The sequence below is a fragment of the Antedon bifida genome, chromosome 5, assembly GCF_963402885.1.
Source record: "Antedon bifida chromosome 5, ecAntBifi1.1, whole genome shotgun sequence".
Lineage (NCBI taxonomy): Eukaryota > Metazoa > Echinodermata > Crinoidea > Comatulida > Antedonidae > Antedon > Antedon bifida.
The window spans coordinates 31403097-31416539 of NC_136230.1; the positions used below are offsets into that span (position 1 = coordinate 31403097).

The 13443-nt window shown below is 33.8% G+C and overlaps 1 protein-coding gene across 4 annotated transcripts in view; it reads right to left on the reverse strand.

Moving 5' to 3' along the window:
• Positions 1 to 13443, reverse strand: part of LOC144843707 (protein diaphanous homolog 2-like) — a 30921-nt gene that overhangs the window by 5102 nt on the left and 12376 nt on the right. Inside the window, exons 6-22 of one of the 4 annotated variants that reach the window (XM_078700597.1) lie at positions 13154 to 13262; positions 12678 to 12788; positions 12215 to 12333; positions 11761 to 11877; positions 11250 to 11365; positions 10699 to 10763; positions 10153 to 10257; positions 7251 to 7643; positions 6844 to 6955; positions 6572 to 6670; positions 6092 to 6282; positions 4827 to 5066; positions 4327 to 4456; positions 3974 to 4098; positions 3139 to 3303; positions 2620 to 2863; positions 1332 to 1376 (exon numbers count right to left, since the gene is read on the reverse strand). In XM_078700597.1, coding sequence (XP_078556723.1) covers positions 1332 to 1376; positions 2620 to 2863; positions 3139 to 3303; positions 3974 to 4098; positions 4327 to 4456; positions 4827 to 5066; positions 6092 to 6282; positions 6572 to 6670; positions 6844 to 6955; positions 7251 to 7643; positions 10153 to 10257; positions 10699 to 10763; positions 11250 to 11365; positions 11761 to 11877; positions 12215 to 12333; positions 12678 to 12788; positions 13154 to 13262 — 2486 coding nt within the window. Of the gene's footprint in view, positions 1 to 156; positions 187 to 1331; positions 1377 to 1683; positions 1735 to 2619; positions 2864 to 3138; positions 3304 to 3973; positions 4099 to 4326; positions 4457 to 4826; positions 5067 to 6091; positions 6283 to 6571; positions 6671 to 6843; positions 6956 to 7250; positions 7644 to 10152; positions 10258 to 10698; positions 10764 to 11249; positions 11366 to 11760; positions 11878 to 12214; positions 12334 to 12677; positions 12789 to 13153; positions 13263 to 13443 lie in introns of all 4 variants that reach the window. The other 3 variants (XM_078700596.1, XM_078700599.1, XM_078700598.1) reach the window with 3 other exon arrangements.

A 13443-nucleotide genomic window follows, 5' to 3' on the forward strand; every position in this document is an offset into this window, starting at 1 on the left:
ATTCACACTAGGATTCAATGCAAGAGAACATGCATTGTGCTTAGATCCCTTGTGTTGCATCCTAGTGGGAACCAAGCTTTTAAAAATAAATAATATATGTATAAGTAAACAACCAAAAAATGATTATATTTGTAACAAATCAAATCTTGATTTTACCTTATATTATTTTGTATTTTGATTTTTGTGCTGAAATTGAAGTTTTTAATAAAATCTTAATAAAATCATAATTTATTCATTTGTTAAAATGATTCCATGGTTGTCCTGGAATGTCAATCCTCTTGTTTTTTGTCTTTTTTTTTAATGCGTCTTTTATTATTGATCTTTTAATGTTTTTAGGACATAAATAGCCCTTCAAGTGTATACTATAAAATGATAGCATTCATATATATATGTCATTATTATTATTTCCCTGGCAACATTTCACAGTATCCTATGTAAAACACAAATGACATTATAATACAAAACTCATGATAATATCATACATCATAATTAAAATTAAACCCCATTATTATAAACTTACAGTTACAAAAAATCCATTTTAAATTATGAAAAAATAAACCATTGAAATAAAAACATGATATATTTTGTACTTTTCATCCATATTATTAATAGTAGTACTGTAGCTTGATAGTCAACATGCTTACTTTGGAATCCCAGTGTGTCTTGAGTACAATTTAACATATCTTATCAATAGAAGTAGTGTTAATAGTTTTAAATTAGTTGGTGGATGGATGTTTTAAGGTTAGCTGATAAACATGTGAAAATGACCCACCATACAGCCATATATAATTCATATTATAATAAACACAGTGTGTGCAGTGAATATGTGGAATCAGAGGTTGTTTAAAAGCTCAATAATATCTCATGTATGACATAAGATATTTTTAGAATGTTTTAAATATGGTTATTATTATAACTAAGGTCAAAAGAATACTACCATATGGTAAAATATTATTTTTTTAAATCAAATTTGATATTTTTACAAAAAAATATTAAACAATAACTGTTTTAGCTCTACTTTGCTAAAATAAAATATAAAAAGCGTAGTTATTACAAAAATGATTTGTATCCACTTTTTAATAAAAAATTTGCTGTTTCATGCAAGAATTACGGCGATGAGGTGGAAATAATACTTAATAGTGCTTATTATGAACTGCCTAAATATACATGCTATGAGCACTTTAGCAGCCCAGCTCCAGCCAGCGACTGGGTTATGGCAAATAAAGCGGCATTGGCCACACCCCATGCAGCACACTCCCGATGGGTTATGGCATTTAAAGCGGCAGTGGCCACACCCCATGCAGTACACTCCCGATCTGCAAACAACTCACCAGACATGAACGGCAGTGTATTATAGCTTGGTGTGACGTCCAAATCTAAATGTTTGAAACATGCTTGTTAAGTTTTACTAGAACTACTTAGATTAAGCCACACATCCCGCTAGGTTGGTCATGTGACACAGTCCCTAAGGAGTTGTTGTTGTGTAGTATGGTAAACAGTTAAAAACATAAACAATATTTCTGTCTGTTACAGAATTTGTTTTGAGGACAAAGAAATGCCTGCTTGTCACATGACCAGCTATAAATAGCAAAGTGAGTGGGTTAATGAATTATCCAAATTTGTGCTGACAAAATAAATGTGTAGTCAAAAGGAAAGAAACCCTGTCTGATCACTCTCGTATACCTGGTGATGCTGTGGGTCGTTTTCTGGCCTCGATCTCTCTCCTAAAGCTTCCTGATTTAGTGTAAATATTAGTAAACAAAATCATGAAAGCACTTGTATGTATTTCATGAAATGTTGCTTCAGGGGCGAATCTAGGTGTAGCGCTAGGGGCACACGTCCACTTTTGATAGCAAAATGAAACAATGAACGTCTATCTAATCCTGGATTCGCCACTGAAGGTTGCAACATGTTAACTATGTTTCACATAAACAGCATTACCATCTGGACTAATTTACTGGTGTAGAACTTAAATGTAATCAAGTTAAAACATGATTACTGCAACTAGTTGTTGTATATGAAGGATTTGAATACATCATAGTGCACAACATACTAAACATAAATTGTTAGTTCATTTTGTATACAATTCTCTATCTACGGCTCAACATGAAGTTGATTTGTTTTTAGTAAAGATGATTTTCTAAATATTTGGTATTTTTGATGTGAATGTGTTAGTAATTTTATTTTGCAATAGTATCAAAGAATTCTATGTAAAAAAATGCTGAATTCTATGGTGTTCTAATCGTTTTAGGTGGCAAATAGCAACTCATATTGAGTATGAGTTGATATTTTGCAACCAAAAACGATTAGAACACTATAAAGAAGAATTCATAGTGCTCTTATGGTTTTCCATGGCCAATATCAAGCGTTTCAATATTGAATCATGTAATATTATAATAATAATAAACTTTTAAAAAGCGCTATTTACTGATGTCTCACAGCGCTAAAAGACCAACAAGAATTATTGAAGAAGTGACTTGAGTTGCTTAAGAAATATACATTAATACTTGCCACCTAAAACATTAGAGCACCGTGAACCTTAATAAACAGTTGTAAAAGCTGGTATAATAAAATGTTTAGGAAATTGACATGATTACAAAATGAAAATGTTCAACTAACCTGCTTGAGTTCTGGGTGTTCTTTTTTGTCGTTTGTCGTTTGGCCTCGTGAACGCGCTGCCGTCTTTGAGCGCTTCCAGCAGGTTATCCATGACTCCCTCTTGGTCAGTTTCACCGTTGAGGTCAACCAGTTGTGTCCGATTCTTTTTGGCTTTCTTCTCCTTTTCAGCTTTCTCCTTCGCTTCTTGCATCTTCTTTGCTTTCTCTTCTAGTTTCTTTCTCTGCTCGTTTTCTTTCACAGATGCCTACAAAAATAAGATGAACTGATAATACAGGTAATATCCTTATGATGGTAACAACATCTTTTATCTATCTGTGCACCTTAAATTGCTTGTAAACAGAAGCAGTGATGTGGGTTTGATTGGTCTGCCTTTATTCCATTTTTTTTTCAAAATTTGTCATGGTTTTCACAAGCGCCTTGAGCACTTGGTGGATATGTGCGCTTTATAAATCTTATCTTTTTTACAACAAAATAACAAAATAAAAAACTAATATTACATCATAAGTAATTCTACTTTACCTTATATTCTTCAAGGAATTTTTTCAAATCACCGAAAAAATCTTCAAAATTCTTTTTACTTGTATCAAAACTATAATATTCACCAAGTTGTTTAAATAATTTATGCATTTTTTCTGACATTATCTTGAGGGTGTCATATTCACTCTTTGCTTTGCCAAGAAATTCGTAATTTTCTGTTAAAGAATTTAATGCTAAAATAGAAACCTAGTTATATCTCTGAAGGTTTGCATGGTGAAATCAAATGTTGATATAAAGTTTATGGTACACCATGTATATTAGTTCTGAAAAGAACTGTTGAGTTTCTTGATGTTGCGATCAATATGCTTTGATCGTCCTCAGGAGTGAGAATGCAGAAAGTCCAGGAAACTTGGAATATAAGTGGAAAAGGGTGGGTTGAAGTAATCAATTTTTTTATATCAAGCTATTATTTTGAAGTACTGTATGGTAGGGATACCCTTTGGGCTGGCTTAATATGTCTGGGTTTCAAAAAATTCAGGTATTCCTATTGTGTTTTTAATGGTTAAAAAAAAGATATTTGGGACTCCTTAGGAGATTTTCCGATTTCAAGATTTCGGTAATGGGATAGTTGACCCAGATTCATAGTATTACATGCGATCATTGTTTATCATACCATGACACACCATAAGGTGTTTTCCAGAGTGATCGTACAGCCCCCATACAGATAGACTTCTTCATCAGTACTTTATATAAATGGGTGGCTAGTTAAACAAAGAACTATAGTACCCAGTACCATTTTGATCTTATCGATCACTCAGGAAAATACCTCATGACGTCGGTTTATCCTAAAGTGTAACATGAATGTTATTAAGGATATCGACATGACATCTTTAAACTTGTCTGTGCCTTCTTTAGGTGCTTTGAATGCTTTCAAATCCTTCTCAAGTTCCTTTATTGATTTCTCCATTGAATGTAGATTCTTTATCACATTATCTTCAGAAACTAAAAAAGGAAACAACAATAGTTTATCATAATGCATCCTTGTTTCTTCTCCTTTAAATTTTACTTAAGTTTTTGCACAATTTCACTCAGATGCTTCCCCTACACCCAATCTCAGTATAGATTCATTATGAGCATAAAAGTGATCAACGCACCAAGTACCAAAGCAAACTAATCAATTTTAATTTGAAATTTGGTTTAACTAGAATTTTAGAAGGTCCAGACACATACCTCTGGCCGCCTTGTCTACTTGAGACAACTCCTCTGCAAAGCCTGCCACATCAGGATATTTGGCGCTGACTGCTTCAGCTAAGAAGTGCATCAATGTTTGTTTTGTATCAGCAGATTTTGTTTCTCTCAACTTTGGAAATAAAAATATATTCAATCTTAATTTCATCAAAGAATGTATTGCTAGTCATGATAAGGTACTACAGAGCAATTTTGATTTGCAACAGCTACCAACCTAGGAACAAGTTACATCATTTGGCTATGAGCGTTCACTGGCTAAACCCAGGGGCCAATGAGCAGTGCCCAGAGGAAAAAACAGTTGAAAAAGATTAGTGTTGAAGGGCCACTTAGGGTTCCTAAACCAGGGACATTAGGCCTCTGCGTTACGCCGCTGGTTTCATCATTTTATTTTCAGCAACACATTGATGTGTAGTTCTTGTTTTTTCTCAAAAGCTCTCTATGGCATTGTTTTACTTGAATAAGACTTTAATTGTTATATATACCTTTGTTAGATAACTGAGGTCAAAGCCGACTGACTGGGCGTTCCTTGACCCAGAGTTCATATAATTTCCCATCAACAAGATCAACTCCAGAAGTTTACCAAACTTTTTACTTTGAAGTAGTTCTTCACAGGCTTTTGTTCCAATCACAATGTCTGGTTTGATGTCACTAACTTGCTCGTCAAAATGCATCTTGAACATGACAGACTGGAGACGTGGCACGATGCGCTTGATGCTGCCAATCTATAAATGATGACATGTTGTTGAAAAGTGTAACATCTAAAGCTCTGTCTACACTATCATACTTTATGTGACAAAAAAATGTAATGTGCCCATATATGGACATGATGATGTCATATCACTACCATATGTGGGCATATCACTACCATATTTCAGCACATCACACTTTTTTTGTCAAACTAGTTTGATTGAGTAGACAGAACTTTAGTTCACAGCGCCATGAGTAATGATCGTTGGAATGGCGCTATAGCATTATTATTATCTTTTATTATAATAGAGGCTAGTGCATAATAGTTTTACTTAATTTTCTCTCCTTATCCTAGTTTCAATTTAAACAATGTCGGTATAGAAACATTTATGTAAACATAATTAGTTCCAGTTAACATGGAACATAAACAAATCATCTCTTAGTTCGTTGTTTACATTAGTTAGAATAAACAACATTCTTCATGTTAGAATCATCATCTTTGAATGTTTTATCAGCTTGTGTGGTCATTGCTAACTTTAACAGCTTGTGTGGTCATTGCTAACTAAGACTAGAGTAGGTTCATTCAAAAAGCTAGATCATTGTTGTTCATATTAGACATCATACTCTTAATTCCTATACACTGAGGGATCATGTCAAAACTTCAGTTACTGCAGTATCTACATTTCTTTACTCTTTAACCCATTTTATATGTAATATTTTAGTAAGCTTATTTGGGGTGACCACATTATTGCAGTGACTGCCTCATAAACTTTTGAAACTAAACTAAAATCGTTGTTGTACTAAAAAGTTCTTGTATTTAAAAAAGTTATGGAAGTAACTTCAATAGAATCATTTTACAGTTTATAAATGGGAATAAAATTTAAACATAAATATAACATAGTGCTTTTGTATAGGATTGTTTTAATGAATCTTTTTTATGAATTGTAATTTTATCTATGTATGATGTAATTGTGAATTGTTTGTTTTACCATATTTCTGTCGAGGAAAACAATTCCATGTACACATTTTGGAACAAATAAAGATGTGATTAATTGATTACCGTGACACAGAACTGTTCTGCATCTGTCATGTCCTCATACTGGTCTTTAATTTGATACACAGCCGTTATCTGCTCAGGTTCCGGAAGATTCTTGATCAAAGATGAGATCATTTCTTCTGACAAATCGTCAACCTCTAAAATTCTACGTTTCATTTCAGCATGTGGAATGCGTAGTGATCCAAGAAGAATGGCTAAAATAACAGATTATCCTTATTATAATTCTTTTTTCTTTCAATTTAAAAATCTTTATTATAATGTTTAATAGAACAGTCAGTTCAAGATATCATGCTGTATTTAAGTCTAAGATGGGGACTTAAGTCTAAGATGGGGACTTAAGTCCATGATTGGTACTTAAGTGTATGATTGTGAATGGGGACTTGAGTCTAGGATAGGGATTTAAGTTTCTTTGTTCTTAATCGAGAATGTTCTTCCACAAAACAAAAATTGTTGCTAATATTCAGAATTAAGTTGAGCACTTACCAAGGTTTTGTGCAGACTTAGCATCCAGCACTTTTAATGCCTTGGCTTTCTTTGCAGGTTTCTTGTTGTTATCATCGCTACCACCTCCAAGTTTTTTGGCTAAAAAACAAAATCATTTGAATCGTTGATTAGTATTAATCGATTTATCAGTAAATGGTGGTTATGTCAGGTTGGCATGTTCCATTTACGTTTGGGGTTGAATCATCGATGAAAAACAGCATCTATGTTGTTTTATCCAAGTAACCTAATTACATCTTTTGTAGAAAACAAACCTGGTTTAGATGCAAACGCCGTCGACAATGTTTGGAAAAAATCTTCATCTTCTAACATATCCTCATGTGCCTTAACCCAGAAGGAATTCTTCTTCAACTGTTTAGGGTTTACCTATGGGAAAACAATTGTAACGTGATCAGTGCAAGTAATATTCTAGGCAATCTCATTCACATAGATTTCCTAATCTTCACCATTTAATTAATTTACAGTATACCATTGGGTAGATTTAAAGCTTCTCTATGCCTGTGAATTTCTACATTCATTTACAGTATACCATTGGGTAGTTTTAGACCTTCTCTATGCCTGTGAATTTCTAAATTAATTTACAGTATACCATTGGGTAGTTTTAGAGCTTCTCTATGCCTGTGAATTTCTACAAACTTATAAAACAATAAAAACACTGTACCTTGTTCCAATTGGCTCGTTTCATTGGTGTCGCAGGGGTGTATTTCTTCTTGTCCTTCATCCCATGTGGTAATCCAGGAGAGAAAATTGAAAAGGGGGAGAATCCTTTACCCCCTGGTGGCGGTGGTGGGGCTCCTGGCATTGGTGGAGGAGGGGGAGCTCCACCTCCAGGGAAGGGCGGTGGTGGTGGAGGTGCTCCTCCTCCTGGAAATGGTGGAGGAGGGGGTGGGGGAGGTCCACCACCAGGTCCTGGAGGTGGCGGGGGTGGTGGGGGAGGTCCTCCACCTGGTCCTGGAGGTGGCGGTGGTGGTGGCACTCCACCAGGGCCAGGAGGTGGTGGAGCAGGTGGGGGTGCACCCCCTGGGTTGGCTATTACTACTGGTCCTGCAGCAATCTGAAAAATAATAAACAAATCAATCAAAACAAAAAATACTAAATGGACTATTTTCAGTGTTGGTGGTATATTACTGTGTCATCTTAGATAAAAGCTAAGATAACTTAGTGCTTCCACCAATTGTTGATGTACAGTATTTTAATATTTTTCAAGCAAAATAAAAATTAAAAAATCACAATTAAAATACAAAGATATAAAAATTCTAACTAATATCCAATTAACGACAACATTTCAAAAATGTAATCAAAATCAATAATATACACTATAAATATATGACATAACCTTTGTACCCAACCACTTACAGCATTGTATATAGACAGATAGGCTGTTAGTTTAGTATGTGTATTATTAGTATTAGTTACTATTAGTATGCGTGGGTTGTGTTAAACAGAAACCTGGTAATTATTTAAAACAAACATAAACTGTCTGAAGCAACTGAACAAGATAAATAAACATATCAGCGACTCCAAACAAACCAGAAAACAGAAACAAAGGGTCTACTAATTATAATATAAAACGGCTAGAATGTACTTTTGTACTGTATTGTCGTCAATTATTACTAGACTTAAAAAAGTGTTTTGAACCACATGGCTATAACATGTATAGTGGCAGTGGAACCTAGATGAAAGTCCAGGACTAAAAATAGTCCAGGACTAAAAATAGTTCAGGACTAAAAATAGTTCAGGACTAAAAATAGTTCAGGACTAAAAATAGTTCAGGACTAAAAATAGTTCAGGACTAAAAATAGTCCAGCACTAAAGTTTAGTCTCCTTTCATGGAGCTGGTCCAGCTTACACAATTTGCTTCTGTTAGCTCTTTTATGGGGTTACTTCAGTCTTAAGTACTGGTCCACACATCTCTTCCCATTCTTAGGAATGGAGAGGGTGATTGCATAACACTTAGTATACCACTGTATCTAGACAAGACAATCTGTAAGACGATATTTAAATACATTTATATTTAAATGTTTTGGATATCAATTGCGTTTCTAGAACTACCTGAGCTTTAAGTTCTTCAATCTCGTTATCTTTTTCTTTCAATTTCTCATCTCTCGTTGTAGCTAATTTTTCCTCCATTTCATATCTAAGGCGCTGTTCTTGCCGATACTGAGTTGTCAATAACAAATGTTTGTTAGTTGCTACACATTGTGCACCATTAGTGGACATGATATGCATATTAATTGCTTTTTAAATGTGGTTTCGAATGATGCCTAATAAAGCTGAAATGCTATGTTGAAAGTGAAATATTGACAATATTGGGATTCACTGTGACAAAGGTTGTGACATCTACAATTTGAATGAACAGGACAATTACTTTCTACTTCTTTCTTCTTCTGTGACAAAGTTGTGATATATTACTAAAAACATTTATAACAATGACAAATATGTGGGTCAATGACCTATATGTGGGTCAATGACCTATATGAATGACCAATGATTTGTTGTTGATGACATTCCATTTTTCTGCCAAATTGTTATAAATGCAAAGGTATTATACAAAGTGAAAATGTAAACAAATGATCAACAAAAATCTTACAATGACTAGAAGCTGAATGACCTAAGATCAGATGCTAGGGGGTTGCCCTGGTCTACTAGTACACACAGCCATTGTCGAGGACAGGCAAGAGTGCTAGAATTGGCAGCACTAACATTAACACTGACACTTAGGGGAGAAGCATGTAGGAACGTTGGAATGGTGCTAAACAAATGGACATACTATCATTACCTACAATGGTAATAAACTGAATATGCTGGTACATAATATCTTGGGTTTACGAAGCAGACAATTAAATAAATAGGGATGGATGGAAAATGAGTAGGAATAGATTGTACGGAAAAATTGAATTTGTGTAATTGTTGAACGGAAATGATACAACACAGACAAATGTATGGATCACTGGTTGTGAATGGATGAGATGAACATATAAATCTGGATCCTGTTCATGGTAGAACACTGTACTAGTATATACAACAGAGGAATATTCTTGTATGAGGAAGACAGAAATGATTAAAACATATTATGTTACACAATTACCACGGAGCATCAATCAGACTGTAGCGACGGACGGAGTCAGAATCTTCCTTTAGACACGTACATTACTTACTGAACAAGATGGTCATAGGAACCACACACAGATGTCTTAAAATGTATACTTACTGAATGAGATGGTTAAAGGAATGTGAGATTCCGTTTTCTTTTTTTCTGTTGTCTTGGTAAATTCATTCGGTTTATTAGGCTTTTTTCTGGTTTATTTTACATCAACTTTTTCATTTTTACACTTGTGCTAAACAGCGCATAGATACTATTTGTATTTTGCGCTATATAAATTTAAAACCATTAAACAATTTCTCCCAATGTTTACTAACACTCTTCCTTTTAGATACAGTATACTTACGAAATAAGATGGCTATAGGGTGAACCCATGCATGGTTCACACCAGAGTATAGTAACATTAATGTGCAGGATGTTGTGAAATATAAAATAGTAACAAAATATATATCTTATTTACCTTGGCTTTGAGTTCTTCAATTTCTTTATCCTTATCTTCTAATTTTTTTTCAGTAGTTGTTAACTTTGCTTCTGATTCTTGTCGCAGTGTACATTCCTTCTGGAACTGTGTTTAGTAATAAATGTATATATTTATTTTTTTTAAATAGTATGAATAGTTGACAGGGAATCGGTCAGATTAAGACGCTGGGTTAAGGAATCCATCTGGATCAGGAAGACCCCCAATTTTAATAGAGATGAGGGCGGTTACAAACTCAGTCAAGTGTGGACCAATGTGTTGACCCCGTCATCTAGAGGTCAACGGTGACATACGTGTCACTACACTTTGAGAAAGCCAACTGATAGTTGGTGAAACGTCAGGTAAATAAAATAATCGTTATTTACTATTACAATTACGGTTGAGATATAATTAACTATTATATTTTAGTATGAATAAGGATAATACAGTAGATGGATAAAGCTTACAGCTAATAGACTTTTCGATAGCTGGATTTGCAACGACATACCCTAGCAGACCTGTAGTAATTTGACAGACAATTATACTTACGTCTTTGTCAAGTTTGTCTATCTTCCCGTGAAGTTCATCATATTTGGCCTTCTCTGTAAGGTTGGCTAAAAATAAAATAATCAATATTATCAATCCAAAGGCAAATAAAAAAATGACAATGCTGGATCTCAATGGAAAAATAAGCAAAATGATAATTAAAACAACCAGAAAGAAATTGCAATTATTATTATCAATTCGTTTATTCAATATATTTGTCAATTTGTTATAGATATAAATTAATGCATTTCTGCAAATCTTCGAAAAATGTTTTCATATTCATGTTCATATTCATATTCATTTATTATCCAGAAAAATAAAAACAATAATACAAAAAGCATAAATTACATAAAATCAAAAACAAGCAAAAAGCAAAAATATCGCTATAAAAGACTCTCCTGATAGTGCTGGTGGCAAAATAACAGAAACAAGGTTAAACATTTAACAATCCGGTAGGAAATCTGGTTTTTATATTAAATATTCATGAATGGTTAAACGTAAAGAATTATACAGATAGAATTTGCTTTAAGTTAAGTCAAAGCACACCAACTTACTTATCATGTGCTCTATCTCAAAATCCACTTTCTTAGCCACAAAGTCTGGGTCAAGTCCACTCCGCTGCAGGACAATCTGACTTACTGTTTCTTCTACTAACTTATAATATTGAGGTCTAAAATAAACAAACAACAAATCATAAATTTAGAAATAACACAGCCACTGTGTCATGGAAAGATGAGAGAGCGCCTTAAAGTGGCTGCACTGACATGACGAGACCCTTAGGGCAGAAGCATGTAGTTGAAAAGTGTAACATCCAAGTACACAGTGCCATGAGCAATGAAAGATTAGTTGGAATTCGATGCCATACAAGAACTTGTATATAATTATTAAAACCTACACTAACAAACCCCATGGTAGTTTAGTTTTGTCTAGCATGAGGTAAGACCCAATGTACAGTATTCTGTTGGCTCATGTTTACTTAAGGAATACAGTGCATCTTTCAGAAATAGTAGGTTAAACCAGAAAGTGGAAAAGCACCAGACAATAAATCTCCGTCCAATAACTTACCTAGCATAGGGATCCTCTCGTATAAGTAATAGATGTTGTAATATAGACAATAAATCTCCTTCCATTGGAGATCCTATTGCAACATTTTTAAGAAGCTTAAACACATCTTCAATATCAGTAAACAAAACAATTAAGGATAAAAAACACAAAAACAGATCCCAACCTCTAAATCTCTGTCTACACTATCAAACTAGTTCGACAAAAAAGTGTGATGTGCCCAAATATGGTAGTGATATGGCCAAATATGGTAGTAATATGACATCATCGTGTCAATATATGAGCACATCAAATGTGTTCGTCACATAAAGTTTGATAGAGTGTAGGCAAAGCTTATTAGGCATTTCTCAATAAGTCAAATTTGAATCAAATTTAGATTATTAGATTATTATTCTAATAATAGATTATATTTCATATAATTGGTTATACAAGAAAAACTGAAAGTTTTGAAGGATATTAAAAGTCTAATTTGATGTTATTAAATCGTTGCATGAACTCCTCGGCGTCTTCTTCCTCGTGATCATCAAACACGTTCATCTGTAATTGCAGGTCTTCATTTTCAGTTTCTCTTAAATCCTGAAAGGAAAAAAAGACAAAGATGGGGTCAAAGGTATAAATAGGTTAGAGCAACAGGACACTGAACTTGCCTTGAACAGTACTGTACTATGTACATATTCTCCGCAGTGTCTGTTAAGGGGGAGTGGAACTGATCATGTCGCAGCCACAGATAAACCCCCGGTTAGATCAAGACACAACTTTGCACTAATTACTACCTGCATTATGGGAATATGTTTCCATACGTGTTTGACCCAAAAAATAACCGGGGTAATAATGTGCAGCGCATTGAGAGCTTGCTTATATGCGCTATATAAGAATGAACTATTATTATTATATAAATGTAATAGGTGATATTGTGTTACCTGTATAATCTCCTTAAGACCGGTCCTCATAAACTCATTCCTCAGGTGTAAACGGAAGTCTAACTCTTCAGGAGTACTAATAATGGCGTTCATTAGCTGCATGCTATACGTCTAGAAGCAAAGAAAACTTATTACTTAACAAAAGAAGCTGTTACATCAGTAAAAGTACTGGAAGTTTATTGTATTATATTTCCAGTCACATGCGACAGCGAGAAACCTGCCACTAACAGAAAGGATTAAAAATATGTAACACTATATAAAAAATATATATTTATTTAATTAATTTGTTTATCTAATACCATCTTTAATGATGGTGGCCTATCCAGTTCCAGTGAAGGAGTTGATAATTAAGGGCCCTCGATAAAACTTACAAATACATACATATATAGAGACTAAAGACTGTAATTTGAAATTAATTCAAAACTTGTTTAGTACAATATGGTCAATGGTGGGTTTATGATCCACAAACTAATTACCATTAATTGTGGTGAATAGTCCTTTTTCAATGCGTCAATGATTGGTAGAAAACGAGGCCTATTTCTGAGTTCTTGTACTTCAGACAACGCACACAACACTTTGTAATGTCTGAAATCACATTCAAAATTAATTTAATAAAACAAAAAGAAATGTAACGTTGGATTGGACTTTCTTCGAAAAATGTCTTCATCTGTATTTTTTAATATTAACTATCTGTACATAATTCTTTACGTTAAACCACACGTACATATTCATGAATGGTTTAATATATATATAGTTTGAAATCACA